This window comes from Equus caballus, chromosome 4, assembly GCF_041296265.1.
Source record: "Equus caballus isolate H_3958 breed thoroughbred chromosome 4, TB-T2T, whole genome shotgun sequence".
Taxonomy (NCBI): Eukaryota; Metazoa; Chordata; class Mammalia; order Perissodactyla; family Equidae; genus Equus; species Equus caballus.
The window spans coordinates 9,769,420-9,795,478 of NC_091687.1; the positions used below are offsets into that span (position 1 = coordinate 9,769,420).

The 26,059-nt window shown below is 43.2% G+C and overlaps 1 protein-coding gene and 1 gene segment (V, D, J or C); both read right to left on the bottom strand.

The window, feature by feature from the left end:
* Positions 1-785: 785 nt before the first annotated feature.
* LOC138923880 (T cell receptor gamma variable 8-like) lies at positions 786-2,457 on the bottom strand. The segment is given in 2 exon segments: positions 786-1,602; positions 1,692-2,457. Coding segments are annotated over 2 exon segments (420 nt in total).
* Positions 2,458-13,455: 10,998 nt separating this feature from the next.
* Positions 13,456-26,059, bottom strand: part of AMPH (amphiphysin) — a 227,823-nt gene continuing 215,219 nt past the window's right edge. For all 6 annotated transcript variants that reach the window (XM_014738983.3, XM_023638939.2, XM_014738984.3 and 3 more), the window contains 4 exons: positions 24,757-24,966; positions 22,717-22,959; positions 20,059-20,160; positions 13,456-14,676 (listed from right to left, as the gene is read on the bottom strand). In XM_014738983.3, the coding sequence (XP_014594469.2) occupies positions 14,569-14,676; positions 20,059-20,160; positions 22,717-22,959; positions 24,757-24,966 (663 nt within the window). In that variant the 3' untranslated portion in view covers positions 13,456-14,568. The remainder of the gene's footprint in view (positions 14,677-20,058; positions 20,161-22,716; positions 22,960-24,756; positions 24,967-26,059) is intronic.

Below are 26,059 nucleotides of genomic sequence, written 5' to 3' on the forward strand. Positions count from 1 at the left end.
TACATAAATTTTGAATTTTCACATGAAAAGGCATTTAAATTCAGCTTAAGCGTCAATGAGCTTTTCTTTTTTTCCCTTCATATAGCAACAGAGGGGTTTCTTGTTTGGGGCCGGAGGATCAGTAACAGGTTTTCTTTGCAAAAAGTTGACTGGCTTTATGAGAAGGTAGTGATCATAGTGATATCTGATTTGTATGATTTTGCTTTAATACAAAAATCAAAGTCATATAATTTTAGGAGTTAAACCACATCATTTTACAGAGGAGAGAACAGAGGTCGAGAGAAACCGGAGATCCACCCTATTTCCCATATGGGGTGGCATCAGGGGAGAATTGGAAGGCGGAGGGCCCAATGTCTCCCCAAAGCTGACTGCTTCACCCTGCATGAGGATTGTCATCTACCACCACGATCTGAGCAGTGGGCCTGCTAACGGACGAGGGCGCTGAGAAGGTGGCAATATTGTCTCCTGTGCATCTAATTGCTGACTCCTCTGTTGCAAAGCGGCTGATGGATGGTGTGACAACAGCTTAGAAACTGGATTTAGGAACTGACATCCAGTCTCAGCTTTCAGCCATTTTGTGGTCAATCTCTAGAGAGTCTTTCATCTTTGAAATTCCCTGCAAAATATTTTATTTGTGCATTCTTCAGGGGAGATGGTCAGATTCTTAAATGGTCAGTCTATAAGAGTGCAATAGAAATAAATGTGAGTCACCAATTCGAGCCACATACTAAAATTTTTCTAGCCGCTGCATTAAAAAAAAAAGTAAAAAGAAACAAGTGAAATTATTTTAGGACTATTTTTATTTAATCCAAGATATCCAGAATATTGTTTCAACATGCAAATCAATATAAAAATTATCAGGTATTTCACTTTTTTTTAGACTAAGTCTTCAAAATACAGCTTGTATTACACACGCAGCCCTTCTCCTCTTGGCTTATCGGACCACCTACGGTTCAAGTGCTCTATAGCCACGTGTGGCTAGTGGCTACTGGATTGAGCAGCACAGATCCTCCTCCAAATGTTTCAGAAACGCTGAGCTGGATGATCTTAGAAAGGCTCCTTCTGATTAGCAGTAGCACCTGTCTCCACACCAGGCTATGCCCCAGTGGCTCTTTAGTCTCATCCTGTTACCTGCAGTGGACCAGGGGAGGGGCATCCGGGAGAATCTAAGATGCTGAGGGATGACCCCAGGCCAAGCCAAGGGACCCAAAGGCAGTGGAAGTTGCTAAGCCTGAATGAAGTGGAGAATCCGAGTGGTTTTTGAGTGGGGGCCAGGTGAGCTTGCAAGACTGTGCAGGTCCCAGGCAGCACAATAGTACACACCCTCATTGCTCTTCTCCAGCTTCAGTATTGACAGGGTACAGCTGGTGCCGTCCTTGGCTTCCATCGCAGTGACTTTATCTGCTTTTACAACGGAATCCCACTGTACGTCCGACTGGAACATAGCCAGTAGGAGGAGCCTCTCAGGGGCCTTGCCCTCCTGGTGGCGGTACCAGTGGATGTAGCTGACTGTAGTGCTGGCCACGCATGGCAGGATGGCCGAGCTGCCCAGGCGAGCCGTCACGGAGGGCGGCTGCTCCAGGCTGACCGCCGCCTGGTTGCCTGCGATGGAGACAGCGATGAGACAGGGACGAGGAGAGCCTCACAGCCTTCCGGTGCACGCGAAACAAGGGAAGGGGTTCGGGACTTACCAGGAAAGCAGACGGACCACAGTAGGGCAAGGCAGCCCAGCATCGCTCTGCGTCCTGCCCGGGGAGAGAGAAGCCCAGACAGACCTTGCTGGGAAAACTTCTGGGAGGATGTGCACCTCGGTGGGTGGTGGAGGCCAGGTTAGGGCCTGAGCCTCTGCTTCCCTGGGGGCACAAGGGAGCAACTGGTGAGAGAAAGGGTCGGGGGAGGAGCCTGAGAGAGATGAGACAGAATTCTGACCACAAGGTGAAAGGAGAGACGATGAATGGTGGGAGTTCTGAGAAATGCTTAAAGAACATTGGTGGAATAGTAACAACAGTAGTAATTGCAATCCTTGATTGGTCTACACTGGACTACATGCCAGCACTGCACTAATTGGTTTGTGTTCGTTGTTTTATTAAATCCTGAAAACAACCCTGTGGGATGAAGATTATTGTCTTCAGTTTAGAAGTGGGGAAACGGGGCTAGTGTTTTCAATCGCTTTCCCAAGGCTGCACACCTACGGAGAATGAGGTAGGGATGTGGAGCCAAGTCCGGCTGGAGACAAATCTCATGCTTCTTTTACCTCTTGATACTAAAATAGAGCAATGAGTGTGCAGCTTGCTTGGGAGGGAGGGTCAAGCACAGAACAGCAATCCCTGCCAGAAACCCATGCCTGCCATCTGAGCTGTCATGGAGCACTTCACCAGAGGTCCCATCAGAAGGGGATTTTAAATGTCCTAAAATAACAGGATAGCTCTGTAGTCTTGGGCAAGTTATGTCACCTCCTTTTCCTCATCTTTAAAAAGGGAGCTCATGAGGTTGTCCAGAGAGTCAATAGGATGATGTGAGCAAAGCATGTAGCCCTGTCCCAGATGCACAGAAATGCTCAGGACATGGTGGGATTACTGTTTTACCTCGAAACTGGAGAGACCGCAGTAGGTGATCTCTGGGGTCGACATAAAGGAGAAATTATAGGGGATATCATAGTTTTGGAGATTAAGGGGTGTGTGTGTGTGTGTGTGGCCAAAGGCTGACACTTTCACTGTCTCAACAGTGCCATGGTTGGTTATGGTGAAGGAAATATCAGTTTGTCCAAAAGAAATGTCGGAAACCAGCCTAAGGTCTTCATGAAATCCAAAGTCTTCATTCCATCATTTCTCATTCTCCTGAGCAAGGCAGGAGCTCCTTTCCCAGCCATTTTCTCTGGATAATGGTTGGATAAATGATTCAGTACCATTAGCCTTCCTATATTGCTCTCCTAAATGTTTTCCCGAACACATCCACTCTAGGTGACCTTGTCTGTGCCAGGAAGCAGATTGAATGGACTCCACCAGCTCCTAGGAGAGCGGAAAGAATGTGCTGTCTGGAGACTGCTTGTCTAAGGCCTGGAGATGGGAGCTGGGTCTTTAGGGAAGTGCTATGGCTCATGTAGTAGGTGGTAGACCAGTGGGATATAACGGTGGGGGTTAGGCACTGAGCTCAGGGTCTCTCTTTGTTCAGAGCACAGTGAAGTCAGGTCAGAAATGGAGGCAGGGGCTGGTCTACCCTGTGTGTCAAGGCTGCTCTTGGCATCCACAAGCAATGTTTTCAGTGCAGGATAGAGGAGATCTGAATCACTGTGCCTCTCCCAGACAGCACAGTAATACACACCAGAATCACTTTCTTCCAGAAATCTGATGTAAAGCTTACAGGTCCTCCCTGGGCCTTCATAAGCATGGTATTTTTGTGAACTGGTTCCAGATTCCACAAATTTTGAGCTGGAGAACTGGTAGTAGAGAAGATGTCGTGGGGCCATCCTCTTCTGGAATCGGTACCAGTGGATGTAGTCGCTGCTTTGTTTAATATCACAAGTGATTGCAACAGATGATCCAGCCTGTCTGATGACTGACATCTGTGTCCCTTCCAGGTTGGGAGATATCTGAGTGGCTGCAATGGGAACAACAGAAAGTAATGAGGAAGAGCTAATAGGAATCCCTCAGTATGGCCTCCTGTTGCCAAAAAAGAGAAAAATCCCAGGAGCATGGAGGCAGCACACTTACCAGGAGCCAGGAAAGCTAGAAGGAAGGCGAGAGCCCACAGCATGCCTTCCTCCTCGGGCCTTAGAAGGAAAGGGACAGACGACAGGAGGGGCAGACACCCTCTCACACTCCAGTCCTACTCAAAGACAGGGAGCCCAGGACACAAGGAGAGAGTCAGTGCCAGGCTCTGCACAGCTGTCACAGGCAGACAGTGACTGAGGGGCTCTCCTAGAAGACCACCCAGCTGATGACCCAGAGAGGGTGGGGCTGGGGGAGGCCTGGGGAGGAGCCTGCCTCTCTGCTCAGCCCATTTCCTGAGAGCCTCCTGGGGCAGGCTGAGAGCAGGCCCTCTGGATAAGAGGAGGAGCCAGGAGCCCTGAGAGCCCAGAGCAGAGGGAGGGACAGCCTGAGCCCATGGAGGGGGCAGGAGAGCCATGGATGCAGCTCCATGTCCCCTGGTGCAGGGAGTGGTCCTGAGTCGGGGGACTTCCCTGCAACTCAGAGTTCAGTGTTCACGCTGCTGCCATGGGCTTGTCCTGCGATGCAGCCTCTGTATTCTCGCCCTGAACCAGATTCCTTTCACAGCTGTCAGTAAACTGTGAGGCACCACCAGCAAAGCTTATAAGCACTGAACCTGCTTTAGTAAAAGAATTAGGATCAGGTATGTTGGTCTACATCTGACTCTCCTCAAAGTCAAATGGTTGTATGGGGGGAGGGCAACAAATCAATTTTTTAGAGGATTTCTGTTCATCCTCGAGTGCAAAACGCCACCTCACGTAGGGTTCCCAAATTTAATGGGAAAGAAAAAGTGCAGAGAATATTTGGAGCAAAGCCCGGGTGTTCGATTCATGTTTATGGTGTAAAGTACCATGTGTGTGTTTTGGAAGATTCTTATAAGGGTGTCAGTGAAACTGAATTATAGTGTGTGTTCTTTCTATAGAAGATTAAAGGAAGGCGTCAGCGAACATTTTCATACAGTCTGGGCTGGGACATGGATGGGAAGCAGTGACTCTAATGTAAATCATTCCTCATCACATGGGTCTAAAGTAGGAGTTGAGAGTGGAGGAGAGGGTAAGCCACACTAGGTGGACAAAGGGGCCCAATTCCTGTCCCTGGGCCCCGTGCTGCTATGTGCTGCCCTGCAGCTTCCCAGAAAGCAGCAGCATCTCCTGCCTGTGCTGGGGCAGGGCTGGGCAGGCACTGTTTCCAGGGAAGCTGAGTGTAGCCCAGAAACCTCAATGAAAGCTTCGCATTCTGCCTGCTCTTCCCACGGGCTCTCTGGCTGCCAGGTGCATGCGGTCTTCAGGGAACTGCAGGTTCTGATCAGCTCCACGTGGTACCAGCCTTCCAGAGTTCCTTTCCCTGTGAATGGACCAGTCATGGGCTCAGCCTGGGAGCCCAACTCCCTGGGCAGTCAATGATGTAATCCGATACTGTGAGCTGAGGGGACATGGTCCTTCTCAAGACAGAGCTGCCAAAAAGGACACTTTCAAGATTTTGACGTGAGACCTTGTCACGCTGTGAAGTTATATTGCTTTGAAAAAGACAAAATGACAGCTCGAGTCCAAGCACTGCCACTTGGAGGATGTGTCCTGGGAAAGTCTCTGTAAGTGAGAATAATGATGCTTCCTCTGGATTCATCATCCACCATGTGCCAGGGACCATGCCAATTTGTTTGTTTTTAAAATAAATGCTGTCCCCTCAACTAGAAGAACCTGTAACTAAGATATACAACTATGTACATGGGGGGTTTGGGGAGATAAAGCAGAAAAAAAAAAAAAAGATCAGCACCAGTTGTTAGCCCAGGTGCCAATCTTTAAAAAAAAAACAAAATAATATAAAATAAATGCTGTCTAAGTTAGTCTTAAGCACAAGATAATTCTTGTAAGTTAATCCTTATAATAGTACCTGAAAGTAGTTATAATCAACCATATTTAGCAGATGAGATCGTCAGAATCTTAAAAAGTTTTACCCGCTCAGTTCAATTAATCAGTAGCTAATAGAGCTGGATTCAAACCCAAGTCTAACAAATTCCAAAACCCATGCCACCGTCCATTCAACATACATAGAATTCAGTATATAGATATATACAGAATTTCTTTTTAAAACTATGAAGCGTAAGGGACCATGAAGAAAATTTCAGAAAGACTGCAGAAATTCAAGAATAACTCTCCTCTGTCACCAAGCAAAGTGTATAAGAAATTCTTGAGAAGCAGTCATTCAATTAACAGGGGTAGACCTCAAAAGGTAGTATAAATTTCTTCTTGCACTTTTGAGTTAACCGTTCATGGCTTTTTGTAAAAGACTAATTTGTTTAAGGCCCTATCAGAAGTATTGATCCATGAAACAATAGTGAATACCCTTTTCTGAATGTCAAACATTGTGCATATTTATTCCTTCCTTGCAAGCACAAAGTAGGTGTTACTGATCTCAATTTTGCAGATGAAACAGAGGATTAGGGTGGTTAAGTAACTTAACTGGAGTTGCCTAAGAGCACACCAAGAATTTGAACCGTGTGCCCGTCTCCAGGGCCTGTGCCCTAAGTAACCTGCTTGGCTGGTTACTATTTAGGGATTAATTTCTGTCTTCATTGGGCTGTTGCATTTGAATGCAAAATGTGATGTTGTTATACTTCTGATTTGTTTTCAATTCCCTGATTCCTGCTTAAAAAGTACAGTATTTTGATCGCACGTTGCTTACACTGACTTCTAGCACCCCCTCCTGGCCATTGCAGGTATGTCTCATATGCTATGTTCCTCTGTGTTGGAGCCCCAGTAATCGATGTGTATTAACAGCAGAGACTCAGCATAATGAATGAAAGGACCCCGAAATGTAAGGCAGGAACCCTGTTTTTCCGACGTGTATTCCTAATTTTGTATTTTCCAAACCTGTATTCCTAATGTGAATGGTAGTTTTAAGCAAGTGACTCCTTGCCAGGCCCCATTTCCCCAGCCTCTAAATGAAACGAGTGGATGATGTTTTTGGTCCCGCCTAGTTCTAATAATTTGTGATCCTGAACTGAATTGATACTCCAGATATTGAAATAATAGGTGTAGCAGAATGAAGAATGGACGCTGATCATTTTATTTTGATCCCAGCTATAATGCATGTTGCTTGCTTCCTCTCGATTCCACTCTAGGAAAATTCTATTCCAAGTAGGTTCCTTGACAAAAACACATTAATTCCTAAAGATCTTGTGATGGTGTGGCTAGCCAATGTGTATGTTTCCCAGTCTGACCACTACCTGAAGCCCATGACTCCAGCAAACTTATTTCTGGCCAGTATAAAGGCAACGCTCGAAACTCCTGCCTTAGAAGAATGTGAACACTGAGGCTTAGAGAGGGTAAGAGCCCATGTGCGCGCACACACACACACACACACTTACACACACAGGTGCATGGACACAACTGCAGTAGATGCCGAAGGCTGAATTGTGCTGATTCGTAAAGGTATTTGGTTCTGGCCCTGTCTAGAAATCAAAAGAGAAGACCCTTAGTAAATATAAATACACAAAGTAGAATTCTCTTGGGGACATGTAGAATTTGCCATCTGTCTGTAACGCCCCACCATGCTTCAACTTCATTCATAATTTTAAAATGTTTCAGTGTTTCATGGTATTTAAAAATCAATGGGACTGTCAACAACATACTTAATATGCTCGTCTCTGAAGGGCATGGTTGTTGACTATGGTTTGGAAAATGTCTTGGCTAAAAACTAAATTCTCATACTTCCTTTCATTTGCGTATCACTGAGCTCCCCGAGGGCTGGCATGAGTGTCTGAATCCATTGCTCTCAAATGTGGGAGCATCCTCAGTCCAGGTTTGCTTCAACTGTCTTGGAGAAGGATGCTGCCTTGAGGATAAGGCCAACTCCCAAAACCAACACACAATGGCCAGGGCCAGCTAGAGGTCCGGTGGCAGCTGGTGTACAAGGATTTTCCCTGAAGAAGGAAAATGACCTGTTTTCCACAGCCATGGAAGAAAATGAACAAATTCCCTTCAGAATTACCCTGATCTTAATTTACTAGTTGAAACCACTTTCTGAGATTGCCGGGTTATGGATTGTGGAACATTAAGTCTCAAAGTTTAATTAAGAGATTTCAATGGGTTATCCTGAAATTAGTGCCTTCTGGGTGTCTCCATGATATAATACTTTCTGATTTCTTTTTGTTTTTTGCTTTTTTTTCTAACCTTAGTTCTCATATTTTTCTGTCATATTTCCCAGTGCATGGCACACTATCATCATTAATCTGTGCCCGTCATATCATATAGTTTTATATAGTTATTTTATTCTGCTTTCCCCTTCATTGTCTATTCCACTTCCCCCATGAATGCTCAATCTAATGTTTGATGTGTGCCCTTCAATCCTGTGCATCTGTGAAAACTAGAGTATTATTTGTGAATGATGCATTTTTACATTGATGTAAGTGGCTTACCATTCCTATCTATCCCTGTCCGTATGTCTGTCTGTACACCTAGCACACCCCTCCTCTCTTCTGCTCATTGCCCCAAGGCTTGCAGCCACTGCTTTGCATCCATTCCTGACTGTCACCAGCGATGCTGTGACTGACACCTCAGGGTCTCTTCATGCCCAGAGTAAGCATTTCCCTGGGAATGTATGTTATCTGACATTTTAATTTTCACCAACATGATGGCTACTAAGCAGTCTCTCATTGTCTTATGAGATTATTGGCCCTGGTCTGATTATTAGGAAGCTGAGGGGCTCTTCTTATACCTGGTATCCAATGAAAGGCCTCCTTCAAAGATTTGCCTGTTCTAGTCCTTTACGTACAGCGACAAGGAGGTTGGAAAGCAGAGGGTTATAGCTTACAGCACAGTCAGGCTGCCTAGACTATGGCCTGGCCCTGCCGCTTACTGACCTTGAAGAAGTTTCTTCATATCGCTGTTCCTTAGCTTCCTCATCTCCATGAAGTCAAAACAGCAACTACCTCATAGGTTTATGAAGATTCAATGAATTGATATATGCAGAAAACTCAGGAAAGTGTCTGGCAAATAATGAACATGCAACAAATGCTAGTTGTTATATTTACTATTAACAGTAATTTATTAATATTATAAATATAAAAAGATGAAATGATATAATTAAACTATTAAAATCATATTAAGATTATAATCATTATTATTAATTTCCTGTTGACTTGAGTGAGTTTCTTATGTATTCTGGATATTTACTTTTTGTGAGTTTTGGCTGTTACAAACATCCTCAGCAAATCTATCATCTGTCTATTAATTGTCTGAAGTACCCTTCATTAAATAGAAATTCTCAATTTTGTAGTTAAACTTTATTTTTGGCCATATACTTTGCATACTTTGGAGCCTTGTTTAAGAAAACTTTTCCTTCTCCAATATCACAAAAACATTCTTATAATTTCAGATTTCAGTCTATGCTGATCCTTAGATTAGAGTTTCTAGACTTCCGTGAGCTAATCAATCACTCAGTCTTTCATTCATTCACTTGGTGCACTTGTGTAGAAGGTTCTGGTGCGGGTTCAGAATACAGAGAAGGTTGATAGTTTAGCAGTTAGTGGGGGAAACGAAAGACTAAAATATAGCATTTTCTCACTAAATTCAGTAAGAAAGCCAAATGGGTACAGGTAGAGGGGTGAACCGGTGCAGAAGGCTCTGTTGAGGAGATGGGACTTGAACTGTGCCTTGAGGGCAGGGGGAGTTGCAGAGGCAAATAGGAGAGGGGAGGGCATTCCGGGAGAGGGCGGTTACAATGGGGTGAGCAGAGTGTAGAGGTGCAATGGGAGGGCAGGAGGGGACAGAGGAGATGTGTCTGATGGAAGCAGAAGACAAGTATTGGTGAAGACATGGGGGCTTTGAAAGCTAAGCAGAGGCATGGAGATTTAATACAACATATAATAGACGTTCATCATTCGTGTGTGTGTGTGTCTAAGAAAGAGCGAGCGTGTGAAAGAGTGGAGTGGTAACATTCTGACATCAGTGTATGTAACGTGGTTTGCGGAGTGGGCCAAATTGGGAAGACCAGAAGTAGGGAGATGAGGGGGACGACAGGGCTCCAATGTTGTTCTTGCAGGAATGAGGACCACTCCTAGCTCAGGTAGCAGGGATGAAAGTGTGAGGTCGCATGATGTTTTGAGGGAAGAAACAAAGTTAGGTATTTGTAATCTGGAAAATGAAGACAGAAGTGAGCTCCCACATTCTCAGGCCTAGGGTTCTGAAGAAAGGGGACCCCTTGGTGGTGCCCTGTGGCAGGCGTCCAGAGAAGTTCCTTGAATACCAGGTCTTATTTTGTGGTCCCAGTGCACAGTCATGACACTTAGCAAGAGCTTGTCAAATGTTTAATGAACAAATGACCATGTGGACTTGGGAGCAAGGATCGGACACTCCAAAGGAAACATTCTCTGCATCCCTGGAAGACAACCGAGGGACAGAGATTGATATTGCCCCACCCCAACCCCCATTCCAGCACCCTCTGGGAGAAGGAAGAAAAATTAGTAAAGGTGACAGAAGGAACAATCAGAGAGGTCGGAAAATTCATCTCTTGGAATCTTAGAGTTTGGTGGCATCATCAAATGCCACAGAAATCTTGTGGTCATGGTAGGATGTTGGAGAGCAGAACACAAGGACACCGAGTTTAATGATATTTATTGACGGGGAGGGTATAAGGGCATCAGCCAGGGAGCAACGTGTTAGGAACAAGATGCTCCTGCACCACACTGGATCTCCGTGGCACTAGAATGCATCGGGAAGCGTTTCTCTAGAGCTTACAGCAGACCTGCCCTGGTGGGTGCCAGGGAGGGCAAATAAATACAGGACTCTGACCCAAGCTGCAAGACGAAGGCAACCTGAGTGTTGGACCTGAGATCACAGGGGACTGGGAGTTAACTGGACTTTAGGTAAACCAAGAGAAAGTTGAGACATCCTTCGAAAGAGCTTCAAGGGACCTGGCCTTCCTCTCACCAGTGGCGCAGCAGTTAAGTTCGCACCTTTCGCTTCTCAGCGGCCCAGGGTTTGTGGGTTCGGATCCCGGGTGTGGACACGGCACCTCTTGGCATGCCATGCTGTGGTAGGCGTCCCACATATAAAAAAGTAGAGGAAGATGGGCACGGGTGTTAGCTCAGGGCCAGGCTTCCTCAGCAAAAAAGACGAGGACTGGCAGTAGTTAGCTCAGGGCTAATCTTCCTCAAAATAAATAGATAAACAAATAAATTGAAAAAATCAGTATGTGCTGTCATTAAGCAATCTTTATAAAGGATAACCAAGGAGTCACAAACCATTTGGATGGACTGTTGAACTTATTCAAGCATATTTTATTTGGCTTTTAAGAAGCATTTATCAAACCCCTGCTGTGTGCCTTGAGGACAGCTGCTGTAAACAGCTAGGGCTCGTGTCAGCCTGGCCCTGCATGACGGGATGATCATAAAGCAGGTCCAGGACGGGCAGAGGTCAAGGATGAACAGAACCACAGGGCTCTTGATTTTCTATGATTGCTAAGAGTTCATCGCTCATCATCTTCATGCAGCTATCAAACGTCCAACTCCATTTATTCGAGTCCTTACACTGGGAAAACAGAGCTACACCACCAGGTAGCGGAACTGTGTGATCAGCTCAACTCCAAGGTCTGGCACATAACATTTATACGGTTTTTACTTGGGTTGCAAGTAAAAACCAGGAGGCAGCTTGGGCTCCTTTGAAAAGAGTAGTGGAGTCCTACAAGGCAAATCCGTTTATTTCTAAGGCATCAAGGTGTTCGGCCGTGCAACTTGTGTGGAATGAAGCACCAAGCTCGGTAATCGTTAAACGCATTGATTTCTCATAACCTTTGCAATTTCCCAAAGGTTTCTTTTTTTTTTTAATGGGTCATCAGAATGGGCCATGGAGTCATGTACGCTTTTTCCAATAGCCTGATTATAGGCTTCTTTATGTGATAAAAGAGGGCTCAGAATTCCCAGTCTGCAAAATCTTTCCCTGGCAGCCCAAAACATAATGGATGTGGTGTTCTGCCTCACACAAAAGCTGTCCCAGCTTTGTCAGAAAGAGCAGGCCATGGTGGAAGCAATGTGACAGCATGGTGCATGAAGCTGTTCCCATCCCAGGGCCCTGGCCAAGTGGAGATGTTGTTAAAATTTCAAATTGCCAAAGAGCTTTGCTTTGCAATTATATGCATCACTCAGGTTTGAATGAGAGTCTATACGTGGTGGAATGCCAGATAGGTGTCTGCTTAATAAAAACCACAGGCTTTCTTTATCCGATTCTTTGAAAGTTCTATGAACTATTTGAAGGTTCGAGTGCCACTGGGTTTGTAAGAGAAATTTTAAAACATGAAGCGGAGGCTTGAATAGGGCTTCTTGGGTCAAGGCCATTTGGAATAAAATTTAGCTACAAACTTACCAATATATGACCAGGTGATGCGCCTGTGATGGTTTTGTGGCCTGAGAACTTGAATTAGACTAAATGAGAAACGGACCTGAAAAGTACTTCACACTAGTAACCACAACGACTCCTTGAAACTGCTCACTTGTCCCTTAGAAAGTCCACAGAAATGGAGAAGTATGTCCCCTCCATCTCTGGGGACATCTCTGGAGATACCACTATGCCATCCTCCACCCCTCATCCTCTTAATTTTCAGTGCTTTGGAAAATCCAGGATCTTGAAAATTCTTAAAACAAATAATCTGCTTACCTTTATTTGGTGTTAAAATTTTTTTTCAAGGCTATAAACCAGGACAAAATAGCTAATTAAAAACATGTCATTTTGGAGGAAGTTGTTAAATTCATCTAGGAATGTTACAGGTGTCGGTTAAAGTTACCTAAGGTGCTATGTGCAGACAAATTGTACACTTTGACATGCACTATAGGGAGGAGTATGAGAGAAATTCCAGAGTAACAGCTCCGGGAGATGTAGCAATTATCTTTGTAGACTATTAAGTGCATTTTATTATAAAAACCAATTTTTCAGTCTCAGCTTTCGACCTCTCGCATGTACTCCCAATGTCAGGAATGGCTCTCTATTATCAATCTCACATCACTGCACTTTATTTGCTGAATTATCACTTACGCCGCTGGGCAGCAGCATGCTATTTTCTTGCCCTAGACTAGCCTTCATGATGACCCAGCCTCCCTGTAAATTAGCCCCTGGAAAACTCTTCGGTCAATAATCACTATTTCTCTATTAACACTTGCACATCCAAGTCAGCAATCCAGCAGGAGAATGCAAACCATGAATCAGAAATACATACCAAATCTAAAAGTCTAATGATGCCCATTCTGGATCAGCTTATATTGTGTACAGAATTATATCGGCAGAAAAGAATCTAAATCAAATGAAGGGTTTTTGTTTTAAGAATTCTCTTCTATAAACAATGGCCCAGCGAATTGACTTTTCTATTCTATCAGATCTATTTTTTTTTTATGTACCTACGAACATAAACATGTCAGAAAGAAAAGCCACCCAACAATGAGGCTGGTGTGAGAAGAGACTGCTGATGATGAAGGTTGCCGGATTTTCCGTGATACACAGACTGGGTGGCCACAGCTGGCACCTCTGGGGGCCTCCACCCACAGCTGTTATTTGTGCTCTAGTGATTGCTGGGCAAGAGGGACCACCAAGTGACCAGCAATGACTGGGATGAAGGGGTGTGGAGAAAGGAGGCAGGCTGCAGGGCGCAACTCCAGGGAAAAAGCATATTTCTGCACAAATAACAACTCCAGCGTACACCGTTTCAAGGAGTGCATCTGACTGAAACAAGCTTTCCAAAACAAATGACTCATCAGAAGGAATTAGGGTAATTGCTGGAGATTACCAAAGGTTTATTTGGAATGACACAGCACTGGAAACATAACTGTTACAGATGGTGTGGATACAGCATACATCACCTATCTTATTTTAGGACGATCTGTGAAGATGAGCTGCATAAATATAAAGAGGTGGAAATATATAGGAGCTTTTTTGAATAGTGTTCCTTTGGGGTGGATTTACATGCCCCATCATCTGGCCAATCTCAGAAAGGCAGATGTTGAGACTACCTAGCTGCCCATCCCGACTAGCCGACCGCCAGCCTCAGCAGCCGGACATCTAGATAATCAGGTTCTGCTTTCTCCAAAGGGGCGGCCACTCAGACATGCTACTCGTCATCGCATCCTCAAAAATGCACATTACGAACACAGATACTGTCGACTGTTTTGGCAATGGGATGACTGGTTTTGCTCAGAGGCAAAACTGCAACTGTAATGCTGGACGAAAGAAGAGCAATGCATGTATCAATGACACTCGAGAGGCCACAAGCTACAATGGAAAGGAAAGCAACTATGCATATGTAGTTGTGTGCATACACATAGATCCAAGAGTGATGGAAACTAGCTTGTGTGATTGTGTATCCATATATAGAGAGAGAAGGGTGTGTTGGAAAAGGACATTGAAAACTTTTGCAGCAGTGTACTTTTAAACACAGTAAACTTGAAAGGGAGAGAGAGAGAGAGAGAGCACGTGCTCAGGGGGACTGAGATAATCTCATACTACAGGATAATTCAACACAGCTTCTGCAGGACAGCCACTCAATACCATACACTTGGTGTGGAGAGATTCAGGTTCTGGTCTGGAGAAAGCTACTTTAGAATTGGCAGGACGGGATCAAGTACAAGAGTCTCCAGAGCTTGGACAAAACACAAAGAAACCTGTTAGCCATAACATGGGGACCAATGAGGACTTTTTTCATAATTGACTTTTTTTCTCTTACATTTTTTTGCACACATGCGCCATCGATATATCCTTCCAAGCTTTGTCTGGCATCAGTCTGTAAATCATTAAGAGCGTAATAGCAAAAGTGACCTCTTCAGGTTTTCCTGAAGGTTTAAAAACCCAGTAACCAGGCTCTCTCTACAAGACTTTCGGCCCTAATCCAGGCGCCGGGTGAAGTTCTCCGGAAACAGGCCTTTGTAGGTGGCGAGGTCTCTGTACTGAAGCCAGTCTGATTCCTTCACTCCTACCAGCCAGCCCGCATCCTGCAAGAAAAAGACAAGGCTTTCAAAGTCCAACAGACTCCTGAGAAAATCTGCACTGCCAGCAGTAAAATAATTTGCTTAGTGTTGTGGTCCTGCACCAGGATGTCACATTACACATAAACCAGTGTGCTAAGATCAGTGGGAAGCCTTGTCCCAAATAAGCTGTTAATTAAAAAAAAAGAAGAAGAAACATTTGAGATTATTTATTTTGTACATAAAGTATAGTTAACTGAAAGTCAATATTAATATTATAATTTTGTATAAAATATGGTTAATCGATGCTAACTGGATTATGACATGAGTTCTTTTTCTTCTTCTTCTTCTTCTTCTTCTTCTTCTCCCCAAAGCCCCCCAGTACATAGCTGTATATTCTAGTTGTGAGTGCCTCTGGTTGAGCTATGTGGGACGCCACCTCAGTGTGGCTTGATGAGCAGTGCCACATCCACGCCCAGGATGCAAACCAGCGAAACCCTGGGCCACCAAAGCGGAGTGCACAAACTTAACCACTTGGCCACAGGGTCAGCCCCATGACATGAGTTCTTAAGGAACAGAAAAGGATTCGAATTACAGCCCGTGCAAAGAGAGAAACACCATGTGAAAAAGTGTCATGCACAGGAACATTCTCTGTCCTCTGGGTCATAGTGAAAGAAAGGCTTGAGGACACCTGGGTTAGAATACAGTGCTGACAAGGCCCTGGTAGGTCTCACATTTCATCCCGAATCACTTGCTTATAAGAAAGACCTCTGCGCCCCAGCTTACTTCATTTAACCCAAACCAACCACGTATACAGGGCTTATCAAATAATAACAGCAAGATATGTCTCACCTGATATGACTGCTGTGTTTGTTATTGCTGTTATCCTAATTTTTCAAGTTTATATAAACTATAAAGCAGTTTGTTGTCACGACATTCTTGTTGGAAACATTCATGTATTCTTTAAATTCCTCGTAAACATCTGTCTATCGTACAGGTGTGCCATCACAAAAATGAAGACATTTAGCCACAGAAAGGTTAAAGAACCCATCCGCGTATGGTTGTACAGCATGAGTGATGACACACAAAACTGAGAAAGGAGGCTGCTGTCTGCCCTCGGCCTCCTAAGGATAAGCAGACGCTACTTGGAAAAAGCTGAGTTGAAGGAAGAGTATTGGACGTACAGACTGTATGAAGTGAAAGTGGTGGGAAACGATTATCTTTATTATGTTAACCAATAGAGGAAGGAGATCCCACTTAAGATGAAGGATGGCCAGAAGCAATCTGAACCAATCTCCAGTTCAAGTACATCAGATAAAGCGAGGTCTCAAAAATTAAATGAAGAAGCTGAATACATTCCCTTTGGATATAATCTGAGACTATAAATTGGCGCTGCTATATAGACAAGAAATATAAACATTTAGACAGGCCAATTTTGAAGGCAAAAAAAAAACCACCACTGAGAAAAAAATGACAATAAAATAACTGATAATATCCTAGCTGATGAGGAAAAGTGTCCTCTTTAAAATTATGATGTTATGTATGTGAAGGACAAAGCTATACTTAAAGTAAAAGATGATATCTAAATATTTTCTAAACCTCCAGGAAGCATATAAAAGGCCGTATTTTCCTCACAAGTGTCTATATTTGACTTTATTTACAGTGAGTGAGAAAGCTAATGGAGCCAAGCAGAGCCATGCATTTGAAAATAGTTTCAATAAAGATGAAAAGGAAAAAACTGGCACAAACCCATAATCAAGATATATTCCCACATGTATAATCTGAAATCCAACTTAAAAAGTGAAGAATAATAGCCAATATCAATCTTTAGCTGAGGAAAATATGGAAAATTAAAATTTGACTGCTTAAAATAGTAAGTAGACTAAAGATTTCCAGTTTGGGTAAGAGCAAAATAGCTTGTATCAGACAAATGCTTCTGCACAGAACAATTATAGACACTAGAATAACCATCTGTTTATACATATCTATATATGCATATGTATACATATATGCAACTATCAATATATAGAAATGACTATTCGTTGTAAGATATAAGTTTATATGATGTTGTTCTTCTAAATAATGGGGTTGTACATATACAACAAGTATTTGAAGGCACTGAGGGTGACCAGCAGCATGCAGGAATTGGGAGATGTTTAACCCTTGAAAGTTGGGAACTGCACTGACTGAGAGTCATGCTGGTACGCCTTGCCCCTCTCCACAGGGAGGATTATCCTGTCTGTGTGATGCAAGGTATTCAGAGGAACAAGTTAGAGCTGCCAGAGCAGCTGCACTTTTATGGGGGATATCCTGAAAAGGAGAGCGCTACAGAGAGGGGTCCCCAAATATGCAGAGAAACTTTCCTGAAATCCTGAGCTGCCCCCCAAAGCTGGGAAGGCATAAGGGGTACCACAAGGAACCTGGGAGAAAGCAACAGCAGAAGGCAAACGTGCTAAGTAGAAACTTAAGCACTGCCAGTGGAGGGGAGGCAGAGTTGAGTTTGAATCTTACAAAGTTAGGGAGCTTGATAAACCCTTTGGGATTTCTACTGAAATCCCTGAAGAGCCATGTCCTAGAGGTAGAGATGCTGTCCCAGAACTAAGAATTCATCCTAAGAGTAAGGGCAAAATTGAAACAGACCCATCCTAACAAAGCGTAAAACAAACTTACAGGAATTCAAAGTAATTATCCAGCAATTTAAATGTCTGCTAGAAGAAAAAGGAGTAATCTTCAGGGAGAGAAAATAGATCCAGATTCTCTACAATGTATGATCCACTGTGTCCGGAATCAATTAAAAAAGTTACCAGACATGAGAAAAAATAGGAAAATATGACCCAAAGATCAAAACCAAGCAACAGAAATGTACCCTGACATGGCCCAGCCTTTGGAATTAGCAGTAAGAAATTTAAAGCAGCTATTATAAATAGGTTCAAGTACTTAAATTGAAAGATGGTACTAATGAGAGAAGAGTGGGAAATCTCAGCAAAGAAATGGAAACTATATAAAAGAGCAACATGGAAATTATAGAACTGTGTAAATATAAAATCTGAAATGAAAACGTCACTGAATAAGCTGAACAACAAATTCAAAGAACAGAAGAAAGCCTCACTGTACTGAAGACAGATCAACAGAAATTATCCAACCTGAGTACCAGAGAAAAATAAATACTGGACAAAGAAGAACAGTCTTAGACATCAAGAAGTCCAACATATGTGTAATTGGAGACAGAGGAAAAGAGGAGGAAGAGAAAAAAAATTTAAGAAATCATAGCTGAAAGTCTTCCAAATGTAGTGAAAAACATCAGGATACAAGTCTAAGGAGCTCAGTGAGCCCCAAGCATGAAAACTATAAAATGCCAACACCTAAGCACATTACAGGCCAACCACTGGAAACCAAAGATACAGAGAAATTCTTACAAAGCAGTCAGGGAAAAAGTCACATTGTATATACCAAGAAATGACTTTAAACAAGCAACAGCTGACTTCTAATATAAACAGTAGAGACTAGAAAACAAAGGAACAACTTCTTTAAAGAGATGAAAGAAAATAATAATCAACTCAGAATTCTCTCTCTAATCTATCTAAGGATATAGCCTAAGGAAAATATCTTTAAAACTGAAGATGACTGAGACATCTTCAGATAAACAGAAATTGAGAGGATTTATTGTCAGCAGATCAGCACTACAGGACTTGGTAAAGGAAATTTTTCATTTTTCAGGCAGAAAAGAAGCGAGACCAGCTGGAAACTCAGATCTGTAGAAGCATGTAAGAGGACCGGAAATGCTAAGTATGTTGGTAAACACGAAAGACCAGCTTTTTTGCTCTTAATTCCCTTAAAAGATAACTTATGGTTCAAGCAAAAAATATGTTTATATTTTCTAAGTATATCTTTTTATATATTTTATAACTTTAGAATGGGATTTTTAAAGATTTTGAGATATGTACACACTTTTGCCTGATATTGGAAATTTGTGCATCACATTTTTTCCTGAAGACTATTTCTAAGGTTTTAACAATTTTATTAATCCTTTCAAAGAAATGCATTCATTGGTCAATTTATTTTTATTATTTCCTTCCTTCTATGTACTTTGTATTTAATTTGATCTCTTTTTATCTTCTTAGGCTGAAAACTTGGAAATCAATGATCACTATGAAATATTTTTTAAACTTACACTGTGATTTCTTTGATCCATGGATTATTTAGAATGGCATTTTTTAAATTTTTAAATACTTGGGGCTTTTAAAAATTTATTATTATTATTTTTATTATTAATTTCTAATTTAATTTTTTTGTGCTAGAGACTTTGTTTGAACCAGCATGTAATCTATCTTGGTAAGTGTACTATCAAGAGAAACAACAAAATGTGGCACATGTAAGCCTTAAAATCCTAAGTAGTGACTTTATTTCGGGGCAAAGGGCTCATAAATCTCCTTGAAAATACTAGGGAAGTTATAGCTCTTCTCTGAAGAAAAATACGTTAAACAAATTTACACATTTTGCATACCATTTCAGGAGTTCACAAATCTTTTTTGTTTTTCGGGTTTTTTTGGAGAGGAAGAATTGGCCCTGAGCTAATATCTGTTGCCAATCTTTCTCTTTTTATTTTTCTCCTCCCCAAAGCCCCAGTACCTCATTGTATATCTTAGTTGTAGGTCATTCTAGTTCTTCCATGTGGAATGCCACCTCAGCGTGGCTTGATGAGTGGTGCTAGGTCCGTGCCCAGGATCTGAACTGGCAAACCCCAGGCAACTAAGCAGAACATGCAAACTTCACCACTCAGCCACGGGGCAGGGCCCAGGAGTTCACAAACCCTATGAACAAGAATACAACGGAGTTCTCGGTTCTTTAACATCAGACCTGTATGCTCAAAGATGATTTTTCTTTTTAGAGAACCTTTTAAAAAGTTGAGGTATAATTTAAATACGGTGTAATGCAGAGGTTGTTAAGTGTATAGGTCAGTGACTTTTGACAAACGCGTACACACGTGTAACCCTCACCCATATCAAGATATAAAACATTTCCATCCCCAGAGAGTTCCCTCATGTTCTTTCCTGGTCCCCTCCACACACCCAGAGGCCATTAACTACTCTTGAAGGGATTTCTAATGCACATGGATAGCGTCTGTATTTCCTCAAGGCTGGTGTTTCAGAGACGACACCCCTAGAAAGTGGGTATGTAATAAGAAATGGTCAACTATTTGTATAAAAAAGAAACAATATAACAGCATCCCAAGAGAGACGTGCTAAAAACCTAAAATTAGTGATGTGTGTGGTCACAGCCCTTAAATCCTTTTCAGAGCTGCCTTGGAGCATCTCAGAAAATGAAAGTGTCCTCAGGGAGTCACTGTGTCCAAGTGACCCTCAGGAAAAACCAATATAGCCTGTAGCACCTTCCAATCTCATCCTTTACCTGGTCAGCTTCCGAGTCCGAGGGGACCACCAGCACCACGTCACCTCTTTGTAAGGTAAGTTCATCAGAATTTGCTGCCTCAAAATCGTGCAGTGTTTCCACCTGCAAAAGATTGTAAAAGAACCAATCAATTTTACAAAGAAAAGGAGACGTAAAATCAGTCTCCCGGATTATCAGCAGGCACTCTGAGAAGCATCTCTAAGCTGGATAAAAAAGAGGAAGCTATGTACCACATCCCAAGGAAGGAAAAGGCCTCTGAAGGCAGAAAGGAAACCCTATTCTGTTTACTTAAAACATCCAATTCTGGGGCTGGCCCGGTGGCACAGCGGTTAAGTTTGCACGTTCCACTTCTCAGCGGCCTGGGGTTCGCCGGTTCAGATCCCAGTTGTGGACATGGCACCGCTTGGCAAACCATGCTGTGGTAGGTGTCCCACGTATAAAGCAGAGGAAGATGGGCACGATGTTAGCTCAGGACCAGGCTTCCTCAGCAAAAAACAGGAGGACTGGCAGTACTTAGCTCAGGCTAATCTTCCTCAAAAAAAAAAGAAAAAAAATCCAATTCTTATAGACTGATCCTGAGGCCACTTGGGTGTATATTTACTGGTGCAATGCCTTCTGCAAGAGTTGAAATGTTGTCATTAAATTTTAATTAGTCATATTTTTGTTACAGATTTGCATTTTATTATCACTGATGCTTTATTATTGTTTGTTTTTTAACCGGAACTAAAAATGTGCAGCAGAAAGTTCCTCTAACCCCAGCTTCTCAAATAATTAATAATTAGGAAAACCATCACTTGCATGTTATAAGGAAATCACTGCTGAATTAAACCCTGTGATCAATTCCTTTATAAATTAACTTCCGTCTCTATCCTACTCTTTAAACCATGCCAATCTGTTTCTTTTCTTTCTTTTTCTTTCTTTTTTTAACTGGACTATATGTGACATATAACATTGTGTAAACTTAAGGTGTACAACATGTTAACTTGGTACATTTATAGATTGTAACATGATTGCCATTGTACTGATAATTAGGACCTGTACCGTGTTACATAATTATCATTTCCTTTTAGAGGCTGGAGTAATTAAGTTCTAGTCTCTTAGTAAGTGTGATGATTATAATATACTACTGTTATCTATATTCATCATGCTGTGCTGTAGGTCTGTAGGGTATTTTTAATATCATTGCAAGCTTGCACCCTTCAATAACATTTGTCCTATTTCCCACCCTTCCTTCCCTTTTTTAAAAAAATTTCTTTAAAATTTGATTATAGAAAATTTTTTTAAAATGCAGAAAGAATAGTATAATGAAGCCCATGGCGTCATCACCCAGCTGGAATAACTATTTAATGGCCCGTTTTACTTCTCCCATGTCCTCTCCTCGACCCCCCTGAGATTAAACAACTAGCTTTTGAAACGTGGATTTTGCATATAGAGTCATAAAATGTCAGATCTGGAAATGACGAGCTTATCTCCAAATTCATTTTTCTGATAAGAAAACTGAAGCCCCCCCCACCCCCCAAGAGAGGAGTTAAGTGATGCTCAGCTCACATCGCAGGTGGTGGGGGAAGCCAGGGACGGGCCCAGCCAGGGGGGGCCTCACGTGCACGCTGCCTCCTTCACTTCTTGTGCTTTACTTAAAACACAAGCCCTCACTAGCCACATGTCTAATTTTTTCCCCACATCATCTCATTCATAAGTCCATTATACTCGCTCTGTCCCCACGTGAGGTGGTAAGATAGCAGCTACTTTCTAATGAGCAGAGAGAGAGAGAAGAAAAACATAATGACTGTTACCATTCAATTCCAGCTCCACAAACACACATAAATGTAGTACTTTCTAAAAGAAAAAGAGCTGAATTTTGAAATGTAAAATCAAATATGAAACTTAAAATTCCCACCATATTCTATTAGGTAGGATTCTCTGCCTTCGACCCTTGGCCTAAGCCAGTGTTTTCAGGTATTCACAGGGGTTTCTGGTAAGGATCCATGGATTTATGAAGGCTCTAAGTAGCCATTTGATGGCCTCTCTGAGCAAAAACCTTCTTCCCATTAATTTGGCCTCTTTTTCTCTTCATTTTCATAGAAGCCCATTGATGTATTTATTCACTTACTTTTCAGGCACTTATTGGCTCCCTACTTTGGGGCATGCACAATAAGGAGGTGCCAGAGTTGACTCAATGGTTCGTGTTTTCCACCCTCTGGAGGCGTGTGATCCACATGGGGAGCAAGTGAGCACAAGGGTAATTTCCAAGCCCTGATCAGAGCCCAGGCTGGAGGGACTCCCAGGGCTCCATGGGGGGGGGGGGGGGGGGGGGGGAGGGGGGAAGGGGGAGGGGAGGGGAGAGGGGAGGACCCTCGGGCGAAGCAATCCACCCATGCACCAAGGGACATATCATTTGCCCTGTGGCAAACTTTCCTTTAATTATGGGTTGTTACAATATGGTAAGACGTTACCGTAGTTCTTGTTTGTCCAGCAGCCCGTAAACCCTGCCAGGTGGCAATGTGATGTTGGGATGAAGGCGAGAGCAGTACGGAGAAAGAATACAGATTGCAAAGAGCAAAAGTAAAACTTGGAAAACCACAGGTTCAAGCAAAAGGGCCTCAAAGCAAAGGAAGGACAAATGGCCACCAGATTAAAAGAAAGAAACAATGGAAAGACCTTGTAGAGAAAGCCGGGCGGCACTTCCTGAGAGACCTCGCTGGCAGACAGAGCTGCAGGCGCCGGCTGGGAGTCCTCCCCGGCCTCCTGCTCCAAGGCCAGCTCTGGCGTCACGCTGGTGGAGACAGGAGGAGCAGCAGCATCAGTGGCCTCCTTGGACTCTGCACCGATGGTTATCTCGTGCTCTCCTTCCCCTTCGTTGTTGGAAGCGGGCTCGATGATGACAGAAGGGATGACCTTCTCCTGGAGGAAGGAAGTCATGGTGATACCCAGCAGGCCAGGGAGACAAGACTTCTGTGTTCTCCATGGGCTGCCTCTACCCCTGCCCCACCCTCCTTGGCTCCCACTTTCCCCAGCTCCCTCATTCAACAAAATGCCTGCTGTTTCCAAACTTTTCTGGCCTTCCACCTTGCAGGGCCTTCCTCCTGACACGGCCTCCTTTCTCTCTCTCCTAAGTCAGAAACCCTCCGTGGGATTAGTTTCTGCATCCTTGAACAATCACGCAGGCTGGGAAGAGTGAGGTTTCTGTGGAAACTGAGAAGAGGGACCGGAGACTGAAAGGAGGGAGCGTGGGCAGGGCAGGGTGGTGGCGACTGTCCTGAAAGCGACCGCAGTAGGATTCCAAGGGCGTCACATTCTTGCGGTGGTCCATTCTTGTCCCACTGACATTTCACCTCCCCTGAGTGCTTTTCTCTCTGAGTCCCATGGGACTCCCGAATGGCCTGAAACCATACTGTTGGCAAAGAGCTGGCCCATGTCTGGAAATAATCTCCCTGTCCTTTGCTTGTTGATTCTCCTTAGAGCCCACACTGCAGTTACAGCTTGAGGGGTTACAACCACCACCAACCACACCACGTACTCTATTTTCAGGGGGGAAAGCAGAACCAAAGGATCAAGACATCCCTTTTGTCTTTTAACAAAGATGAGCAAGGAGGGGGGTTTCACCAGCTTCATGGAAGTCTGGAGATGTTTTCTGCCTTTCAGATCAAGTTCACACTCCTTCAGCTATCAGTGGACACAAGCACTTCCAGTCTTCAGTTTGGAGAAAATAATACCCTCTTTCAACAAGTCTAACAATATATACAAAATAATCCTGACATTGTGACAAGAAAAATCTCTCGAAAAAAATGGAACATACTTTTGAGTTATTTCTCCAAATATCAATACAATCTGTTTTTCTAGTAGGATGAAAGGGATAATTCAGTGTCAAGCTTTGAGTAAAGCTGGAGAGGTTTTTGGAAACTTATTATGAGTACAATAATCAGGAAAATAGAAAGTATAACATTAAGCCACTCACATTGTGACCTTCTAGAACACAGAAGAACCAAACATGGGGCTTAGAAGAGCGGTCCATGCTCTGGCACCAGGGTCTGAGGCTCCCACCTCATGGAATATGCAGGCTTGTTACCTAAATGCTTCTCTGAAGAACTGAGGAACTGGGGCTGGGTCTAACTTCATGTATGTATTTAAGGACCCATTTTTCTTTTGAAAATGCAACATAAGGATCGGCATTTGGTGAAAGAAGCCTTAAGCTGGGGTGAATTTGGGGCACCCTAATAATAACCACTACAAAACAGTAATAATAGTAATATGATTTAACTACTAATACTGGGTTCTCACCACGTGCCTGGCAGCAGGCTCAGCACTTGACGGCTATTTTCTCATTTAATCCACACAACCACCCTATCATTCCATCATCTTCTCTTTCTCCTCCCTCCCTTGTCCTCCTTTTCATCGTCTGTGCTTCATTCCTTTTCTCCATAACTTTATTGCAGAGTTTCCTTTTCCCCTCTCTGTGCTTAAGTCCAGTCTGTCATAACACTGGGGATCTGTGCGGAAGCCCCCAGTGCTGATATTGCAGGAATGCTGCAATCACCCTTTCTGAGAATCTGATTTTTTTTTTTTTTTTGGTGGCATGTAATGCCACGGAATGGCTACAAACTTATTCTGCATCCAAAAGAGTTATCACCATTCACCAACAGACAGCGCATTCCAACCGGCACCATCTCCTGAGAACCTCCCCTTCACCAGGGCACTTACCGGAGGTGCTGCTGCTGCTGTTTCTTCTGGCTGAGATCTGTCGCTATCCACAGCCTCTGCGGCTTCAGCATCAATCCTGGCCTCCTCTAAACTTGCTCCTTCCCCAGCTGGAAGAGCTGCCTTCTCTGTCTCTGCTTCCTCCACCGGGGCCCCCTCCGCTGCCGGCATGGAGATTCCAACAGTCACATCAGCCTCAGTTCCAGGGATGATCTGTAAACCAGAAATCAAACAGGTCATGTCTGTATCTCCACGGGCCTCAACCAGAGTCAGCTCAGCCCTTTCACTTCTCTGTCTGCGGAAGCTCCTCAGATTTCAAAGCTTTCTTTGTAATGTACGGAAGCCCAGGATTCAGATACAAGAGGCTCACCTATCTGTTCAGCAAAACTCTGTCTTCTCTGCTTCCAGGGCACCCAACAATGTTCCATTCCCCAGCCTTCCTTGCAGTTAGCTGTATCAAGTGGAATTTGAGTACAAGTGACATTTGCCATTCCTGAGACATGGCTTTTAAGGTGTGGGGGGTCCCCTCTACAAGCTATTTCTATTTCTGTTGGTTGAAAGCAGATGATAGCAATGCCCTAGAGAACATCTCAGTCACCAAATGGAAGAGGTCTGCCCCAATACCTAGGTCATGGAAGAAAGCTGCATAAGAAAAGCGTCCTCATTATGCAAAGTCAGAATCTTCAAAAATTGCGTTTCAGTATAAACTTTAAAATCTTCATGAGGCAGGTCCCAGAAGCTAAATCACATTCATGGAAAAAAAAACACTAGGGAGCTTTCTCAACGAGACCTCTTGAAAATGAAGGGAAAATCAATTTTGTTATCAAATATGCATTATAATCAAAAATAAACCAGATTTTGGGTCCTTTACTGGGAGAAGTAGAATAAAAAAAAAAAAAATGAGTATTTTGTTTCTAAAGCCAGAACACAGTCAGAAGTAGAGATTTAAGTAGTATTTAAATCTTGCAATAATGAAACAAAGAAGCTGCAATCCGAAGTTTTAGTTTTTGAACAAATTGGTCAAATTGGTTTTGGAGTCCACATCTTTAACAAGACTCTGGTGTCAGCTTTGCAGAGCTGATTTGAGATGTTTAAATCAGAAAGACTGAGAAAGAATATCAGATTGATCTTATTGAATATACTCAGGACACATATTTCAAAAATTGAACCTGCCATCTGATGTGATTAGCATTAGCCGTTCCTCCTCTTTATTGAATAAACTCTGCTCAGTTTGTTCTATTAAATTAATGCTGCAGATATTAACTGTCAAGCCCAGAATCCTGAGACGGGCGATGGAGAGTGCCTG